Source organism: Crinia signifera, chromosome 2, assembly GCF_055691185.1.
Source record: "Crinia signifera chromosome 2, ASM5569118v1, whole genome shotgun sequence".
NCBI classification, from domain to species: domain Eukaryota; kingdom Metazoa; phylum Chordata; class Amphibia; order Anura; family Myobatrachidae; genus Crinia; species Crinia signifera.
The window spans coordinates 216,976,968-216,998,110 of NC_139218.1; the positions used below are offsets into that span (position 1 = coordinate 216,976,968).

The following is a 21,143-nucleotide window of genomic DNA, read 5'->3' on the forward strand; positions in this document are numbered from 1 at the left end:
TGTCAGAATGAATCCCTATCCTTCCAGTGTGTACCAGGCTTTAGTAGCATAGCCCTCCCTACCCTTTGTTTTCACACTATTCTGTCTGCCCTATAAGTCTGTTTTATGCATGTCCTGTAGCTGTAGTGCCTTACAAATAAACATTACTCATAACAACTTATTTCTTCATCTATAACTGTCAGCAAAATTGTATGCATTAATCAATGTAAATTAGTAGTGTTCCCATAGAGTCATTTGATTTATAATAACCTTGGTTGGCGATCCAATGATGGTTGGTAAGGGAGTTTTATATAGCCATTCTGAGCTCCTTGGGGATGATCCCATGTGTTTTGTAGGGGAAGCTCCGAGGCTGACCGGCCGTGTAGGCTGCGGAGAATTGCTAAAGCCATGCCCAGCGTATGAGGGACACACAGGGTCTGAGTGTTGCTTTCGTAGTTTCTGCTTGTTCTGGTAGATGTCCGTAAGGGTTGGGGCACTTTGCAGCCTTCCACCTAGCAATGATTGCGGGGACTGCGACTGTGGCACTGGGGAACCTGAATCCAAAAAAACATGTTCACCATCACAAACCTCAAATCATTTGTTTGTTTGCTGCACCTAAAAAAGTTGGGAGCTCACCAGTTAGCGAGCTAAAGACAAACTCTCCCTGTTAACAAACAAATAAGTTAAGATAATTTTATTTATATATGAAGGCCCATTTATTTTTTAGATGTACATCAGGTGAATCAGCCTTAACAAACGTCATAACAGTCATAGGTCTGCTTGGGTGAAGCTAGTAATAAGTTTATTGTATTGGAGAGGTGTGCTTGGGTAAGAGGTCATGTTTAATGTGTCCCTGGATGACACATTTATAGTGTGATAAAGGTCAGGCTCTATACCCGGCTATGTGTAATACATACAGTATTGTTGTAAACATCCAAAGTAGTGCATTTTAGGACATTAGGGGTGAAATGTAGTAGGATGAGAGATTCAGAAAGTGAGAGATTTGGTAAGAAATCTCCCGTTTTTTTAAAGCGGCAATCATTTACACTGCAAACCCAGTTTGATTAAATGATTGCCGCTTTTAAAAAACGGGAGATTTCTTACCGAATCTCTCATCCTATTACATTTCACCCCAGGCTTCCTTAACATTTGCTGTAATCCCCGTACAAATTCTACTGTAAAATACAATAAAAAATTTATTTATTTATTATTTAAATTTTTTTTTGTTAAAATGCACTATTTTTAACCCACAAATCTTTTTTAAATGTTTTGCCTTTTTTGATATGTTAACTTTCACACATGCAAAATTCTTTATGTGGGTGCATCTGTAGAATGAATGGAATATAGAATGGATCTTACTACCTGAAGAGCTTCTACTTCTTGACTCGTGTCCTTGAGCGTGTCCACAGCAGCAGTGTCCAAGTTGCTCTGGAATGGTTCCAACTGTACAACAACCAGAAAGGGAGTCAGCAAGCAATTTTCATGTATGGCCACTTCAATCCTTATTGCTTATGTTGTTTTTATGTCCTTGATGCAAATAAAAGGAATTAATCTGACCAGAATAAATATAAAATCTACATATAATTGACCACTGATAATCCGGCACCCTGGGTTCCAGCACTGTGCTGGATAACCCGTTTTGACGGCCTATCAGTGGTATCCTTTGGAGCACAGGGGGGGATCGGCACCTGGTTCCTCCCACCACCACAGTGCGACTCCATCCCTCTACTCCCGTCTTAACCACTGCAACACATCTTACCCTCATTGTTCGTCTGTATGACCGTAAACATGCATTACCAAAAAACACATTGGTCCAGCTATTCAGATACCATGGCAACATTTGTGGACACGTAGTGTCAGCAAATTACACAGAGTTTTAAAGTGGAAATACACTGTCCACTGATTATTATTACTTTGCACATTCAAGTTCATTATGAAGTTTACCTAAAGGAGATGGAGAATATGGTCGTGAAGAGCCAGTGGATAATCGACGTCCAGTAGCTGTAGCCATGTCCGTCGAACTTGGTGAACCAGAGCCAACCTTTAAAAATCCCATGGGACTGGTATGAGAGCGCCTCACTACCCCAGATCTGCTGAAAAAAATCAAAAACCTGCCCTGTAACATTTAACATAACACCAGTAATACTTCATGTATCTGTAAATTGTCATCTTGCATCTAAGGTTAAGGTGGATTTCAGGAATTCCGTATAAGACAGCTGAGCTTTAAATACATAGATAAAAAAGATTGCAGTCAAGTTTGAGGGCTATTGTAGTAGTCTATTACCTTGTACATTTGGTCAATCACTGATCTTCACTCAGCGAGTGATTGATCTAATGTACAAGGTAATAGACTACTACAATAGCCCTCAAACTCAGTCCTTGGGACCCCAAACAGTTTACGTTTTTCAGGTCTCCTAACAGAATTACAAGTGAAATAATTTGCTCCACCTGCGGATCTTTTAAAATGTGTCAATGAGTAATGAGTGCACCTGTGCATCTGCCGGGTGACCTGCAAAACATGCACTGTGTGGGGTCCTGAGGACCAACTTTGAGAACCTGTGATATAGTCAGATGGGAGGGGAAGGTGTCATTAATGATGCATGGGAGCATGAAACATTAACCTTATAGAGCATACACACTAAACGTTTTTTATAAAAACGATATTGCTCAGATGCGCCCTTCTGAGAGGTACTGTGTATGTATATATATATATATATATATATATATAAACATATATATATATACATATACACACACACACACACATATATATATATATATATATATATATATATATATATATATATATATATATATATATATATATAAATCAATATATATATTTATTTATTTATTTTTTGTAAATCATGTAGTGTGTATGGGGCTTTAGCTATGGCTACACCTGTGCAAGGTGACCTGGAAAACATGAACTGTTTGTGGCCCTGAGGATCAAGTTGGAGAAACACTAAACTAATCTATATGTATGGAATGCATTTTGTCTCCATGATTTGTCATCCATGCAATAGAAGCCTGGTCAATAAAAAGTGCTAATCATAATTAATAATTGTTTTATACCATTTTTATTAATACATTTCATTTAAATGTATACTGTATATAATTTTCTAGATGCTATGGCATTATTTTATTTGCAATTTTCATATTCAACTCATGGACAAATGTTTATAAATTTTGTCAGTTAGGTGGCATTTTTATATTTCTTATACAATACAGTATATAGTGCAAAAATGTGTATCAAACAATACCATGGTTGCCTACTTGAGGGAGAAAATGCTCTGTTCCTGGACTTCCCTGGTAATATAGGATTGCAATCGCCTGTGGTGAAACACCTTTCTTATCAATTACCTAGCTCCCCACAGGTGATGGCAATCATACACTACCAGGGAAGTTCAGGAACAGAGCATTTTCTCACTGAAGGCGAGGGTCAGGTAGGCAACCCTGAACAATATATAGGTTTTCAAAACAGTGAAATAACTGGTTCCACCTGGTTGATCTTTTAAAACGTATCAGTGAGTAATGAATACACCTGTGCACCTGCTGGGGGCCTAAAAAATGTGTAAGTGAGTAACGAATTCACCTGGAAGGACCTGGAAAATGTGTCGGTGATTAATGAATACACCTGAGCACCAGCTGGGGCACCTAAGAAATGTGTCAGCGAGTAAAGAATACTCCTGTTCAATTTCTAGGTGATCTATTTAATCTTTCACATCGCAAACTCGGGTCTAAGCTGGTCAGGTGCTTTCAGAGTAAACCTGGGTCGCCGATTATAGAGAGGTGACCGGGGTGTAACCCTTCTTATAACCTGGGTTGAAATGCTTGGTTATTTGGTGTGGTGAGTTCATACCGCACCTCGACCCGGGGTGACACGCCTCGACTCGCTTTATTTTTGTGATGTGAAAGGGGTGATTACTGTAACATGTGAACTGGGGACTGGTTTGAAAATCAATGAAATGATACAAATTTGTGTACACTTTCCGAATATACATTTATTATATTGTCAGGACATCAATTACATTGATAAAAGAGCATTATTTTGGTTTGTACAATAAATGTGATCATATTGTTAAACAAGTATGTTCAACAGTAGATGATTTATAAGCAACATTCTATGCATTAGTGGCATCAGAAAGCATATTACTTAACCTGGGGAGGGGAGGCTGCACAATAAATCTGCAGAGAGGAGGAGGAGAATTATGAATCACAAGGATACAACAAATGGTACTTGTGGAGTATCACGGCTCCCATCGTATGGCATCGTATGCCATATGTAGTGGCATACGATGGCATACGATGCGATGCGATGTTTTACGGATTTTTGAGCATTTTTGCTCAAAAATCGTATGCCATCGCATCCCATCGTATGGCATCGTATGCCATATGTAGTGGCATACGATGGCATACGATGCGATACGATGTTTTACCGATTTTTGAGCATTTTAGCTCAAAAATCGTATGCGATCGCATCGGATGCCATACGATGGCATCCGATGCGATGGCACCCGATTTTGCACTGAAATGCATCAGAATGCATTGAAATGTGTATTAAACTAGTGAAATGCCCCCAAATGCCATTTTTCATAGTGCACCACCCCCACTATCAACGTCAACCCGAAGCGTGGCAAGCGCAGCGAGCCCGTGAGGGGCGGCAGTACGCGTCCTACGACCTTTTCATACCCCCACTATCCACGTCGGCGTGGAGTTGAGAATAGAATAGTGTGGCGAGGGGACGCGGATACCTTCACAGCTATACGCGTCCCCTCGCGGGCTTCACAGGTATCCGCGTGCGCTCGCCATGCTTCGGGCTCGGTGGCTCGCTGCGCTCGCCACACTATTCTATTCTCAACTCCACGCCGACGTGGATAGTGGGGGTAGGAAAAGGTCGTAGGACGCGTAAAGCCGCGCCTCGCGGGCTCGCTGCGCTCGCCACGCTTCGGGTTGACGTTGATAGTGGGGGTGGTGCACTATGAAAAATGGCATTTGGGGGCATTTCACTAGTTTAATACACATTTCAATGCAATCTGATGCATTTCAGTGCAAAATCGGGTGCCATCGCATCGCATGCGATGCGATGTGATTTTTAGCATACGATCTGCATACGATGCAGGTCGTGGGAGCCGTGATACTCCACAAGTACCCAACAAATGGTTATATTATGGTTAGGTGGATAATGGCTGAGGCTGCAAAAGTAATGCTCGGTCACAAGTAAGGAAAGATGATCATAGGCATTCAGTATTGCAACTACTAATGTAGCTTTGCTAATATGCAGTGCAAGGTATCTGGGATGGAATCAAGAGAGAACTGGATAAAGAGAGCCACACTATGGGGTATATTTTATAGCCTATGGCAAGCTGTGACGGCGAGCAGTGCCGATAGCTCGCCGTCACAGCTGATTGGTTAGTATTCAACTGACCCCCTTGCACTCGCCGTTTTCACCTCGTTTTTTTTTTTTCAGCGAGTTGGAAATGGCGAGTGTGGCAGACAAAATGGCGAGGGTTGCCTCTACATGCAGCTCGCCGTTTGGGGGAATGTGGTCGGAGGATTCCCCCGGAATACAGAATAGGGTGAGCAGCAGACGAAGGGGTTAGATGGCAAGGATGGCTTGTGTTCGGTGATCCTCGCCGAAAACAAGCCATCCTTGCTGCAGGAACCCCCTCGCTGGCGGCATTGAAAACCGCCCTTTGTCTGACTGTTGTCACTACTGTACTGAACATGCACACACCTGGTAAGTAATGTACATGATCAATTCCCCAATTACACATATCCCTACTTAACTGATACATCACACACTCCAACATGACCCATTCCATTAGGTACAAAATGCTCTGCTTCTGGATCTCTTAATTGATAATTGCAGTCACCTGTGTGGAGCTAGCTCAGTGATGGTAACGCTGTGTCAGCACAGGTGATGGTAATTAAGGAAGAAGTCCAGAAGCAGAGCATTTTGTACCTAATGGAATGGGTCATTTTGGAGGGTGTGATACATGTGTTGCATTAATTACCGGTCTCTGCTATATCAAGCTAGCGGAACAGTAGACAGGAAGCATCCACACATTCCAAACATCAGGGGTGATATAAGTGGCATTAATCTGAAAGCAAAAGTAATGTTCATGCCAACAAGAAACAAAAGTATATTGGAACATACCTGGGTGAGCCGTGAGGATTAGATGTTGGGCTAGCGGTGGACGAGAGATTCTGCTCTATGCGTTGATAATTCCGTAGCTGAGTTGGGACAGGAATTGGTGCAGTTTCGCTGCGTGGAGACACCTGAGGCTGGCTTTGTCTGAAGTGAAAAAGCATGGAGATAGGGAATAAATCCCTGCACACTGGTCTCTGTGTTATCTGAACCATTGCACAGCCAGAGAATCAAAAACTAGAATAAAATGTACTCAAGTGTCAAAGCTAATGGCTTAAATCCACTGCTCTCAATAAATGACAGAAATACATTGAGCTTCGCTAGAGAAAGAACAGCTCCCTGTTGAGTATTTTCAGTAGTGTTCAGGCATAGAACATTTTTTTGCCATCATACAATCAGCAGGACTATGTCCCGCCCCCCTCCAGCCTCCTCCACACACTGCAAAGCAAAACAAAGCAATTCTAGGAACTCAACAGAACAGGAAGTACAAGTGGAGTTCACACCAGCTCTGCTGTTTACATGGACTTAACCATGCACAGCAGGTTACGTATAAAGGCACATTATGTAAGTTTACAACCAGAAAACAAAGAACTTCTATTTAATTGACATCGATTTATTCCCAGGAGGCAGGTCAACATGTGACACCTTCCAGATTTAGCTGCATATTTTTATCACTACTTAGAAGTGTTTACTTGCTTGATTTTGTACCAAACATAGGTGTATATCAGGTAAAAAAACGTGAACCACAGAATATTTATTTATTTATTAATAGATTCTTATAATATTAAATACATAACAAAACTAAATGATCCTATAGGGGGAGGGGGATTAAACTGCAAACAAAGAGGGCAAATTGCTGTTGCCGAAGAGTTTAACCCTTTGGGTGCCAACGTTGCTGTGAGCTATCCGTAAAATATCCGCTAAAAATGCCAGCATCGCTCACAGCGACTGTTCTTTTAGTATAAATAGAAATACAGCCAAGTCAATTCATTTAAATATTCCACCCAAAACAAGAACAGTTGCTGTGAGCAGCGCTGGTATTTTTAACCCCTTCATTTTCCAGGCTATGCTTCAGTGGTAACACTGGCATTCCCGGAAAATTTCCAGGATTGCCACTGTCTCCCCCTCCTTGGCATTGGGCAACGCCGCTGTGCTGGACCGAGCTAGCGATGAGCTCAGCTTCAGCCTCTGCATCGCACACTGCCGGGTTGCCGGGGCAGGGCTGGGCAGCGGCTGATATAGTGCACAGCAGCTCTGACTGTCCCAGAGAGACAGAGCGGGTTTTTTTTTAGGGTGCACTCTCCAAAAAAAACATGCCCTGATGGGAGCGCTCCCTAAAAAAACCCACCAGTGAAGGGGTTTAAGGATATTTTGAGGATCTCTCACAGCAACGTTGGCACTCCTAAAATAGGTTTGCTTGGCAGTTTTCACACCAATTTTGTGGTGGGTGTAGAGGTAATTCTGCCAAACAAATCCATTAGCACACAATTGAATTCCCACCGGAAATCATCAAGCTGCTAGCCAGCAGCGAAACATGTTGGGAATTTTAATTTGTTGGACTTTTTGAGGAGATACCGGAGTTCCCAAGCTTACATCTAAGCCGGCTCTACACATTGGTTCCTGGCTATTCACTTAAAAGATCATTTCTACAACTGCTGCAATTGGGATACCACCACCTGCTTAACATTCTGGATATATGGATCGCACAATCGTGAGGATGCCTCTATGAGGGAGGATAACAACTTTCCCTCCAGCGGAACTTATTCCTGCAGGTTATATGGACTCCCTTAAAACCATCATCTTTATTTGGGATTTACACCAGGGACCGCATTATTATACATTCAGAAAGCCACCATTCTTCTAGCATTGGAACTCCGCACAATAAGTATACTACCTTATTAGTCCGACTAATAATTATTACCTCATTGCATATTATATATATTTATTGTGACACTCACTTATTGCTATATCAATATATTTTTATTTTGTGATTTAAATTCATGTTATATTAATTTAAAATATTTAATACTGTACTACCCAATTGATTCGATATGGAATAATTTTAGCGCTCCACCACTCCTTTTTCTCTTTCTCTTGTGTATATTGGGGACTAGACACCCCCTAGTGTGAGCCGCTTGACTACACATCCCATTTAGGCGCCTGTTTTTTCCAGCCTAGGCTGGGGAATATATCCATCCCTATTTTTGGGTCCATGTCTCTAGTATTGGAAGCTCAACCCATTTTATAGTGCAAAGAACAAAAAAATACAGCCTCAGTGAATCAACCGTGCACGTCACATAGGAATGCATGTGACTTCCGTGGAGAACCCCGGTACTGGGCATGCTCTGATTCACTGCTAGCGTTGGAGGGGAAGTGCAGAAAATGGCAAATTTCCTGCCTTTCAGATGGGAATCCAGAAGCTTGCTGTCTATGCCTGTGAGCTGTGGATGGCGAGTTTCCCAGCGAGCAACTGGTGAACAAGAAGGGTTAATCTTTATCTGTGCCTATTTCTAAGTTTAAGAGACAACTGTGTGAAGAGATTCCGGGAGTCCTAGGATCCACATCGCACATTTAAAATAAGACCAATGCAATTTAAATAGCTGTGGTTTGAGGTGACTGGCAGCAAACACCTAATCAATTCTCTATAAACCGCTGGCCTTTAAAAAGCGTTGGCATATTAAGGTGATTCAGTCTATGGAAACCTTTATATTGTGGTTCACCCGCTTATAGATTAAGGTGATGAAGTTTCCAATTTCAAAACAACACTGTTCACATGGGAGAGGTTGGTGGCAATCCTTCCATGGTCTTCACAAAGACCTGGAATTGGCATTGAATCCAGAATATCAAGTTTAAATTAACAGCTGTTTAAAATAAAAAAGCTATCCCTTGGTATGTCAAGCCAAGGAAGCCAGGACCTGGGGGCAGGTCAATGTAAAATATACAATCATATACACTTACCAATGGGCTGTTCGGCAGAGTGGGTTTTTGAATTTTTTCATGCAGCTGTGCCCCTGCAGCAATTGGTGACCATTTGTATATACAGCCAGATACACTGATATATCTTTAGATATACCTGCCGTGGACTATGCTCCACAGCCTGCATGACACTGTACGTCTATGTCTGAACATCGTTGCTCACAGGCCTATTGTTTGTGAATGCCCAGACTGCAATTTATCAGCCAGTGTGTACCCAGCTTTAGGTGCAATGTACTAATGGCACACCATCCTTGTTCCCACTACAAATCACTGAAAAAAAGATCATTGGCTATTTCAAAGACAGACAGAGGCAGTACAACGGCCAATAGCAAGCTATACGGTTGCCACTTTTACAACAAAGGTCCACGATTCAAAATAAATAAATAAACTGAATTGTAGAAGTGGTAATATCCCAATAGAAAAATACATTTTTAAAAAATCTGTCTGAGAAAGACTATAACCTATATACACAGTATATAGTAGCTTAATTCCCTATGATAAACAATTCTATGGCTTAAAACAGGTATGTCTAAATTATAGCCCTCCAGCTGTTGTGGAACTACAAGTCCCATGATGCCTTGCCACAGTATTGCTATCAGGGAATGATAAAAGAATTACAAGGCATGCTGGGATGTGTAGTATCACAACAGCTGGAGGGCCATAGTTTGGACATGCCTGGCTTAAAATGTACAGAATATACAGTACAAATCAAATCAACATATAGACGCTGTGCACATGTGCCCCCATTTTTCGCCGCTGTGGAGGCATGCCCAGCAGCTCTGTAAGCTGCTGTCCAGCCCCCAGCTCCTCTGCCTACGGCGCGCACCCTGTCCTGCTCCCTTGATCTCAGATGTTGGTAGGTATGAATCAATAATAATAATAAACAATCCCCCCAAAAAACTAATCCAATAGCATCAGCTGAAAAAGTGTTCTGCGAGAAACTGGAAGAGTTTTTGTATCGCTTTAGAACACACAAACTTAGGGCCTAATTCAGATTGGCTCGCTAAGCAGCGGTTGTGTGCTGCTTAGTGAGCACCCTAATGCCGCCCCGTCAGTGCCCTGATCCCTTCACTGCTATGCGAGATGTGTTCGCTAAGAAACTTTTATTTCCTCCGCAGATCGCAGAAGACAGGGCGGTGCTGGTGTCTTTTGACGTCAGGCATCCACCTTGAGCAGGCATCAGCCCTCCTGCGCACCCAGGGCAATGACTAGTGTTTTCATGGGGATGCCTAAAAAATGCTGCTGGGGTTTGCATGTGCTGAAATGCGTATTCGCAAACCCTGACCACCGATGCTGGGTGCAGACTTCGGATCGCAGCGAGCGATCCTGATTTGGCCCCTTGTAAAAAAAACGACATGGGCTCTGAACAGCGGGAGGCACTTAGTAAAAGACTGGTGTCCGGGTGCAATAATAATGAATATAGGTGTTCTTTTCCATGCATGCAATGTGGTAACAATTACAGAGAGTTTTTATTTTTTTATCTATATAAATATAAAAGAATGCATTCAAAAACATTCCCCCAGTAACACAATGGCACAATCTACTACCTAATGTAAGACTATAGCTGACAATAACTTACCCTCCACACATCAAGAAATCACTAGATGCTCTGCGCCCTGCTGTCCCTGTTGGCAGATCATCTGCAACAAATGGGCACACATTAACGTCACTGGAGAAAACTTAGGTAGCCCCTACATTAATACACCAATGATGATCATCCGAGACACGAGCTGAAGCCGTATATTTCGGTAACATTTCTTGTTAACATTTCTTCAAGAATCTTTAAAGCTGTTTTTCAACGTAGACAAAGTTTTATAATATCTGACCAAAAATAGGTTGCAAATATTACCACACTATACCTTTGTATTCTATAATGCAGTATTGGAGCCAAGTATCAAAAAAAAACAACGTGTGCATAACTAAAAAATAAAAAAGACCAGAATATCTTAAGTGAAAATATGATTCCAAAATTATAGATATTTTAACAGTAGCATAGCCAAGTTATTTTTATTTCACTGGATCATTAGGGGGATATTCAATCTCCGTCGAGCATCTCCCGTGGGGGAGATGCTCGACGGGCCCTATTCAATGCTGTCTTCCCCGACAGCATTGAACAGGGTTTCCTGTCAGAACGAGCCCGACATCTCTAGCTGTCGGGCTCGTTCTGCCGAGAACAGCCGGGAAGTGACGAGCTGCCGGCTGCATCTCGTCACTTCCCGGCCGCAACTCGTGGCCACGCCCCCTTCTCACCGCTCGGCGGCCGGGACATTGAATCCCGACTGCCGAGCTCCAGGCGAGCTCACCGAGAACGGGACAGGGGCACGGCTGTCGCGCTAGCTCGACAGCCGTGCCCCAGACATTGAATACCCCCCTTAGTGTCCTAGCTACTATATAAATATTTATTCCTATATCAGTACTTTAAAAAGTTTTGCGAAGTCTAACAGCAGTACTGCGCTATTTCTTAGCAGAGTAGGCCTGGCAGGGACAGACTAACGCACTCTAGCATTATAGAAGAAAGGGTATGAACAGGGTATGTAAATTACTTCATCATCTTGGGTATGGTGCCAAATTGTAATACATGGAGAAAAACCAATAAAATAACCAATTTCTGGTGAAGTTGGTTTTTTATGGTTTATGCGCTATGTATTAAGAAGCTCCTTTAATTGGTTACTTTAAAGAAATTCGATAGCGAGAGCTAAATATAAAGCTAAGTAAATGATAAAATATGATCAATATAACTCAGAAATATGGAGAGTGGTACCTGTAAAAATTGTTTACGTTAGTAATGTTTACACCCTTTTGGGGAATATATAAATAAGTTGGATGGTAGCCGGTGACCTGTCCCTGTACTAACCCTAATTCCGGTAGCTGGTCTCTCCGTTGGTGTTGACCACACATGATCAGTTTAGTAAAAATGTAACGTTTTCTACCATGGAATGACCCAATAACACTACAATTTAAAAGGTTATTAATCTGGGTTGCAACCGATACATATTTTAAGTATCAGCATAATAACAGAACACGTTCAAAGTTAGAACAATAAACAAAATGAAAAAAAAAAAAAAATAATGATTTAGCTCCAGGTGGGCCCTAAAATGACAGGGAAGTAGGGATTCAGAATTATCTGGACTGAAAATCCTTTAAAGGCCGTTGGGATGAGCCAAATTTTATTACTTACATTCAAAAGTCGACACCAATAGGTCGGCGTGCACGAGGTTGACAGTGAGCAAAGTTTGACATACGCAAAAGGTGGAAATGAGAGTTTCAGGGTTTTTTTTGGTGTCAATGTCAACAACTGAGCATGTGGACCCCCAATTAGTAAACTGCGTACGCTCCACATCCTTCAGGAACTAGCCATACCTTACCATTCCCAATCGGCGTCCACGTGAATGGTAAAGCATGAAAAAAGTCCAAAAAAGTATAATAAAAAAGGTGAAAAAAAAAACATTTTTTTCATGCTTCGACTATTGACATGATGACCCTTTGTTTAGGTCAACTTTGTGTCAACATCAACCTACTGATATCGACCTATTGACTGCCTTCCTAGACATTGTCGGCGCGCCATCCGGAGCAAGTGCGAGCAAAACAGTGAAGCAATTGCAGACATTGCAATTACTTGCGGAGAGGCACTCGCACTTCTCGAGTTCTGGAATTGCGCAATCCCAGCCTTGTAAATTCTATTACTGGTCTCACAATCACAATTTATACACAGCAAAACTGCAGATTTGTATATTCTTTATCTGTAGTCAATTTGCAATTTTAATTTCAGAAAATTTCTGTACATATCCATAAATTGGGCAACTGATGTGTAAAGTCACAAGCCCCAAAAAATATACATCATTAAATGTACAAAACAAAGGCAGTGCTTTATGTAGTATAGGATCAATGCATTCGGATGTTTATAAAGACCATGCAAACAAACCTTCCCCTGGATGTAGCTATTCTTGACAAGGGCAATGGACACAGGACAGTGCATCTAGGATACAGAACACATTCTCTCTTTACTTAACGCTTACATGAGTGGTCAGAAGACAGGTTGTGTGGGACCAGAACAAAGTCATCTGTGTCACAAGAAGAGTTCTTGCTGCTTGTACTTGCAGAATCCTTGGAGACTTGTAAATAATTTGGAGGACCTAACGGGGGCGAAGAAAGGTTCTCTTCTTGGATATGCTGCATGTCTGGCAGAGACTAAAAAGACAACAAAACTTAATTATACACCAAGATGTCCTGGTTCTTCTTTTGGGTTAAACATTTCTATAATGTAGAGGTACATGATCATGGACAGGAGGATGCTATCAGCATGACTGAGCTGCCTCCATTAATAACAAATTATCCACCATTAGCAGTTGATCACTGACAAGCAATCCGAGATCAGAACATGAGGAGGGCAACTCTCAGCCAATAGCTGGATAGTCATACCTATTCTCACCCATGTTGTAACATCTCTCCAGTTTATAATTTACATATAGACTACAATGGAGCTGCTGCTGCTGCTGCTGACAGGAGAAGGCAAGGGAAAAGCAGGGACAGTTCCTATCAACATATCATCAAGGTACACACAGCGAATGTTGACATAGTCACAGTCGATATGCTGCATCTAGACGAGTAGTTCTCAAATACGTCCCACACAGCGTTTTCCAGGTCAACCGGCAGAAACGCTGTGGGGCATATTCAATCTGTGCCAATATTTCCCAATAGGGGAAATATCGACACTCGCCTATTCAATGCTGTCATCAACGACAGTATTGAAGGTTGTCAGATGCAACTTTTTTAAAGTTGGATCTGTTTTGTCGGAAACGGCCATGGATTGCTGTTTTTCGACAATACGCGTCTGCTTTCACCAATCCACGGACTTTCCAAAACTCGACAGTCAGAACATTAAATTTCGACTGTCGAGTTACTCTCTGATCAGACAAAAATGGCCTGGGATTCAGACAGTCGGAATCCCGGATTGAATACCACTCTGTGTATCACTAGCTGTCACATTTTAAAAATCCACAGGCAATCTAGAGTTTGAGAATTTATAATCTTGACAGTTTGATCCTGTCGACATACTCATGTCAAATCAATGACCGCAAGTTATACTACACCCCTCTTGAATGCAAGTCAAACCTAACCATTAGTCCGACAGGGCCTCAGAAAGGTCAGAGGTTCCTAGTTGAATCATTAATTAATGAATACATTGCAGATTGGTTCAGCACGCAAGTGGAGGAGTGCACCAGCTTTGAGGTAGCATTTCTGTAAAATGATAGGTAGAAGCTGATTGGTTGCCATGGAAATCTCCTGCACTCTTTCCACTGCTTCATACAGCTTTACCATATTATCTGTGATGCAGTTAAAAAAAATTACCTCTATTAAAATATTGTATTAAAATGGTTCCATTTTAAACAAACAGTTTTAACCCAATGCTTGAGGACAAAAAATTGTCTTTGGAGAAGTATGCTGAAGAAAAAGAAACATTTATCCACAGTTTGAGAATGTGGCATGTTTTTTGTGTCATGATTCCAAGGAAGGTAAGAGACCGATGAATTAAAGGGTTGTGGGAGCTGTAAAATACTAAAATAAGTAGGGTTTGAAGGCAGGTTGTTAAACATTAACCTACTCAGCGCCTACTTACAGGAGGGGAGGCAAATCGACAAGATGGTGAGCTTCCACATGAGCTGCCTGAAATACTGGAGCCAGAGTAAGTAGGCACTGGGACAGGACAAGCTAGGGATACAAAGAAAAAATTCAATTACAATGGCAGGTCATAAACAAAATCACCAATTTAAACTGGACTTTTATAAGAGCCAAAATGCGTAATAATGTTACAAAATATTGCCGGTGAAACATTAGGTAAATTAATATGTATGTATAATGTGTGTGTATGATTTTTATATGTTTTATGCAATTATAAATTGTGGTGAAATATGTGAATAATTACCGTAAGTAAAATGCATTATATCATGAAGTCATATTTATACCCCTTTTACACCAAAAATCTTTGGAACACAGATCAAGCCAGGTCGGATCCGGGATTGTCATCATTTACACTGCGGTGCCCACCCGCAGTGTAGACGGAGACGACACTTGAAGATGACATCATCCCCAAGCGCCAGCTTTACTACTGGTGTCTGTCTAGCTATTTATGAAGATCAGCACAATATTGTTTGATAATATGGCAAGATGTTTCCCCAGTTGCTGGTTATAAAACTATTGAATTATTGATGTCCCAAGGGCCTTGTGCTAGTACTGCACCACGATAAATCATCTGAGGAACTTTCTGTACCAAACTGAAAGGAAGCATCCTAAAGATCTACAGATGCAATAAATTCCTTTAGTTGTAGCAGCGAGGATCAAACTCAATGGTTTGATGCAAAATATCTGGCATTGACCAACTTGTTGAATCTCCTCAGGCCCAGAAACGACAAAGCTCCAGAAGATTTTTTGAACATTAAAAAACACTGCTGAGGTTAATTCATTATTGTGAAAGAAAACAGAAGAAACTTGCGAGTGCTCTGTTTGACCCATATTGTAAATGTTAATAACTGTGTGGCAGTATTAATGCCATATATGAATACAAAATGAATAATACAATAATGATCTTAAATCCCAATGATCTTTGATGGAATAGGTCCATGTCCATAAAAGCAATCATTCACCTTTGCACTGAAAGTGGGGGTATTTAATGCTGGCTGGTTTCCAACAGCACTGAAGGCAGATTCCAACAAAACAGATCTGACGGTACTTGTGTAGTTTCACAGCGCCTGATATATCGGATTAGATATCGGCCAATATATCCATGCGATCCAAAGCGATTTTTTACCTGGTCATAAGCCCACTATGCACCACGCTTCGGGCTCGGTGGCTCGCTGCGCTCGCCACACTATATAAGATCAACTCCATGCGTAGTGGATAGTGGGGTTATGAACAGCTAAAAAATCTCATAGGATCGCATCAATATATCGGGCAATATAGCATCCGATATATCGGGCGCCGTGAAACTACACAAGTACTGATCTGACTTTAAAACAAGTCGGATCTGTTTTGTCGGAAATGGCCATGGATTTTCAAATTCTTTGCTGTTTCTCGAAAATCCACGGCTGTTTTCACCAACACGCCCACTTTCCAACACTCGCCGGCCGGAACACTGAATTCCGGCTGATGAAATTCAGTTGAGCTGAGCAACGCTTCGACAATCGGAATCTTGGATTGAATACTGCCCAAAGACTTATCAGGGATGTTTAGAAATAAAAGGCATATTTGTCTATTGTATTTTCTTCCTGGCATATAAGTTCTTGTTTCTTTGAATTGCTGACATAAACGTGTCAGCAAAATACTTAACACTCTAGATGACTTTTGTATCATGGGAGTTCTACAGATGGGAGGTTGACTACTTTTTTGGCTGAGTCTGCTGCCATGGGAAGCAACCAGAAAGCAGCAGACACTGCTAGCCGATGCTGTAGACTTTGCTCAAAAAGCAATGGTGTCCAAAAAACATTTCACAAAGGAATTTTCTCTCTCTGTAAATGACTTCCCCACTTTAACAGACACTGCCTGTTTCTCCTGCAATATGGAGTATGTCTCTCAATAATATGAAAGAAGCCATAATAACTGATTTCAATGTGGTTCGATGAAATATGAAACTTATTGAAAGAACTCTTCATCGTTCTATCCATGGGTTATCGAAGGGGACTCTCATATTCAAGAGGAATTTAAGCTTTACAGACAAGATTACTATATTAGTCACATCTACCTTTGTGACTGAATCCAATTTATGCACTCTATTATCAGTAAATGTATACAGGTTATCTAGTTATTTATAAGATGGCACCCCCTTCATTCTAGAATCCTTTCCCAGTTGGATTTGAGTGCATTGAGGAAGACAACAGCCGATCACACGCAGTGTGCAAGCAGACTGATCTTTTCCTTCTGTGGATACCAGCCTACAAATGAACGGAGCATGCTATATTTGGACTTGTAGTACCACAATAACATTCTGCAAGAAACTGCACTTGGACTAAATAATTTTCTCTGTTTTTGAAGCATTAGCAATACTTATATGGAAAATATTTCCAGGTATGTACTCACACTTTTTCACTGTAGACACCTGATCAAGGAATGGATGGGTGAAAAAGCCCTCTGCAGGATAAGAAAACAAACATTGCATCTCAGAAAGCTTCATTTTTGTTTCTGAAAGCTGAAATTATTAGACAAAAAAAGTTTTTATTTATTGTTTTTCACGCTAATTTATTAAGAGTTTTCATGGATATCTTGTTGGGAAAATAAAATGTTCATATTAATGCTGCCTAAAAATACAATACATTTCTGAACAAATTTATCACAAGAGTTCATGCACTGACATGTATTTATATTGCCAGCAGCACACTCCACAGTGCCTCACATTGGAACCGAATTATGTATGGTAGTCTAGAACATCACAAGCAAAGTGGGGAGTAAATTAATACTGCCAAATTCAACGTCCAGTTGTTGTTGTTTTTTTTAAGGTATTTTGCTTTGCGTCAGTAATCCTAGATAACAAGCAGTTCGAGATTTTCTGCAATAATACATGGGTCCAGGAATTTACCCCAGATCTCGTTTTATCCCCTGAAAACAGGTCATATACTGCATGGTAAAAACGGGCTATAATTGGGTAGCCCGATAATAGCCATTGGTCAAAACCCATGCTAAAAGCCTGTTTTTGCCATGCTGGCAATAGGATATCCCAGTAGTCTCACAAACAAGGGACTCACGGACATTAGTTCTTCTATGTCTTTAATTTGGAGCAGGATAAAGGTTATCTATTTGACAACTTGTCCATCTGTACAGTAAAATAGAGGATTACAGTACAATATGAAGCAGTTGTAGCAGCAGGTATATAACTGTGGACCACAGCTGATATACACAAGGTCACTGAACCTTCTTGGTCCTGACACCTTGGCGTTAACCCCCAACACCAGCCTATAGCCTAGCCAACTATTTTAGCGTTAGTAGTCCTGAACTCTGTACCCAGCAGAGGTTTAAGCCAAGCTCTCAGGTGCTGCTGATTACCTGACGGTTGTTCAAAGCAGGCTGCAAAAACCAGGACCGGATATGTCAAACACATTACACCCAGCTTGTCAGATGATGAGAATGTCCTAATTACCTCTATCAAAATACCGGGACATTCCCGCGATAAGCGGGACAGTTGGGAGGTATGAAGTACAAAACCCGAAGAGCAAATAAACTGTCTCTTTAATAATAGGGTGTCTAGGCAGATTGGGGAACCACGGATATAGAGCATAAAATAAAAAACCGATAATACTATGTATTTAGTGTGTAGATAAACAATTAAATACATGCACACTATAATTAGTGCAATCAAGTTCAACATATAAAAAAAGAAAAATGAAAACATTTAAATTCATTTGAATAGATGACATTTATATGCAAAAAAAAATATTTTTTTCAGCAATGACAATAAAACATTTGATTTCTCAAATCTTGGCAGGCTGTCTGCCTGAAAAATAATTAACTCCATGTACAGAAGTCAAGATAAAGTAGATAGGAAGTCGTGCATATTCTGTTGTCATGAGAGACAATTGCAACATGAACTATGTTGATCAGCTTATAGAGACGCCCCTGACACTCAATAATGACTTGGGAACAGAATGTTCTCATGAGAACAAAACCTTAGAAATATGGCAATGTAATAATAACACCTTGCTTATTCAGCCTACACACGTCACTTAAGTCAACAGTACAACTAGGTTTATGTAAACAGCTTTTAGTGAGTTACAATTCATAATCAGGAATATTTGGGATGGGAGAAAATCTAACTTATGTTTAATGACCTTGCAACCAGACCTGGTGAATATGACATATGACGTATGAGAGGTACTGCCACTGGCATACTGTTTCAAGACAGGCCAAAAAAATACACATATATATAAAGATGATGTTTAGGAGGTGGACAGTTACAAAACACAGAAAAGGCACATTTATTGCTAGGCAAGACTAACCTTATATGGTGCCCAATGTGAAAAGACACCATTACTAATATAAATGTAAAAATAAATGTAGTTTTAGAAATGGCGGCTAAATGCCAAAAGAACATGCAGTTTGATTAGAGCAGGGGTTCTCAAACTCAGGGGTATATTTAGTAAGCTAGGTGAAGTGATAAAGTTTCTGGTTTTTATCACCGTCCAAACAGCTCCTACCTGTGAAGTTACAGGCTTGGTTTGTAAACAGACAGGTAGGAGCTGATTGGTCGGTGATAAAAAACAGACACTATCACTTCACTGAGCTTAAAAAATCTACCCCTCAGGGCCATATGTATCAAGCTTTAAAAAGTGATAAAGTGGAGAGTGATAAACAGCCAGCCAATCAGCTCCTACCTTCATGTTACAGGCTGGGTTTGAAAAATGAAAGATAGGAGCTGATTGGCTGGTTGTTTATCACTTTTCACTTTATCACTTTTTGTACCTTGATACATCTGGCCCAGAGTCTACAGGACCCCATACAGTTCACGTTTTCCATGTCACCTGACAGGTGCACTTGTTATGGACTGACACATTTTAAAAGATCCACAGATGGAGCTAATTATTTCACTTGATTCTGTGAGGAGACCTGCAAAACATGCACTGTGTGGGGTCCTTAGGATCGACTGTGAGAACCTGTGTATTAGAGGTTGGCAAGAGACTGTTGAAACTTTTTTTTTTTTTTCACCAGAAAGCCTTGGTAATGCCCATTAAAGCAGAATGCTAACGAGAGGTAAAATGGGCTAACTGGCATTGACATAAAGAATCTGTGAAAAATTCCTTTTATCACTTAGGCTGATGTTGGGTAAATGATCCTATTTGCTTCTACGAATCACACGTGACAGCTACTAATACCCCTTTCACAAAAGCCTAAATTCCTGTGTTGGGTCCGGGATCAACCCGGGACTAGCTCTGGTGTGAAAGGTTCCAGGGACAAATTCCCGGGTTAATTTCAACCCGGCTAGGTACCAGAGTTGTACCTGGGTTCAACCCGGGGACCTAGCTGGTGTGAAAGGTACAGGGTATACTTACCCGGGTTGCCGTGTCCTCTGTGTGCTGTCTGGACGGGAATCCACGCAGGCGGCGGGCGCAAATGACGGGACAGCCGGTGGATGATGATGACGCAGCTCTCCGGCGGCAGTGAGGACGCCGGAGAGCTGCGTCATCTTCATCCGCAGCCTGTCCCGTCATTTGCGCCGCCGCCTGTGTGGATCCCTGGCCTGCACAGAGGACCAGCAACCGGGGTAAGTATTCTCCCCACCTCCGCCGCCATCCCGCCGCCTGCCCGCCTCCTCCCCACCTCCTGCCGGCCTCCTTCACGCCCCCTTCTCACACCAGAAAATGCAGGGACATTTCTGGTGTGAATGGGTCCAAACCAGGGAATGTCCCTGCTTGTCCCGGGAACTGAATTCCCGGGTTTGTCCCTGCATTTCTGGTGTGAATGGGGTATTAGGTAGCAGGGTTGCTCCCGGGTCCTTCCAGGGTTACTGGCTGGTGTGAAAGGTGCAGGGACATGTCCCTGCTTCCCATGTTGCCTCTGCTGGTCCTGATTTGCTAGCAGGGCAACTTCCTGTTGTGGTGACGCTCACAGACACGCCCAGAGACAGCATACAGCGTGCAGGGAGACAGTGTGCATGTTCTGTGGCATCACAGACCCCAGAAGTGCATTTTAACCCCTGAAAGCCTGCAAGGTGTGCCATGTCTTGGACAAATGAGGAGGTGAGAGAGCTATTAATCATTAGAGGGGAAGATGCTTTTATATGCCTTTTAATTTGTTTTATACAAGTAAACAGAGGCTGAAACACTACAAATGTGAGCCTAAAAAAGGCCATTTTCAATGCTATTCTCATAGAAATGCAGGGTCATCCCGGGTTCAGTGTGAAAGGTGCCGACTCGAATTGTCCCTGCTTCAAAAGCATGTGTGAATGGGTCCGACCCGGGAATGTCCCTGCTTGTCCCTGGAATTTAGTTCCTGGGTTTGTCTCTGCATTTCTGGTGTGAAAGGGGTATAACTAGAGCAAAGGGGTGCAAACCTCACA

At 41.7% G+C, this 21,143-nt stretch overlaps 1 protein-coding gene across 2 annotated transcripts in view; it reads right to left on the minus strand.

The window, feature by feature from the left end:
* Positions 1-21,143, minus strand: part of ULK2 (unc-51 like autophagy activating kinase 2) — a 105,516-nt gene that overhangs the window by 17,032 nt on the left and 67,341 nt on the right. Inside the window, exons 11-18 of one of the 2 annotated variants that reach the window (XM_083173729.1) lie at positions 17,177-17,227; positions 14,724-14,815; positions 13,123-13,294; positions 10,686-10,746; positions 6,140-6,277; positions 1,924-2,072; positions 1,342-1,422; positions 250-533 (exon numbers count right to left, since the gene is read on the minus strand). In XM_083173729.1, coding sequence (XP_083029855.1) covers positions 250-533; positions 1,342-1,422; positions 1,924-2,072; positions 6,140-6,277; positions 10,686-10,746; positions 13,123-13,294; positions 14,724-14,815; positions 17,177-17,227 — 1,028 coding nt within the window. The remainder of the gene's footprint in view (positions 1-249; positions 534-1,341; positions 1,423-1,923; positions 2,073-6,139; positions 6,278-10,685; positions 10,747-13,122; positions 13,295-14,723; positions 14,816-17,176; positions 17,228-21,143) is intronic. The other variant, XM_083173730.1, reaches the window with a different exon arrangement.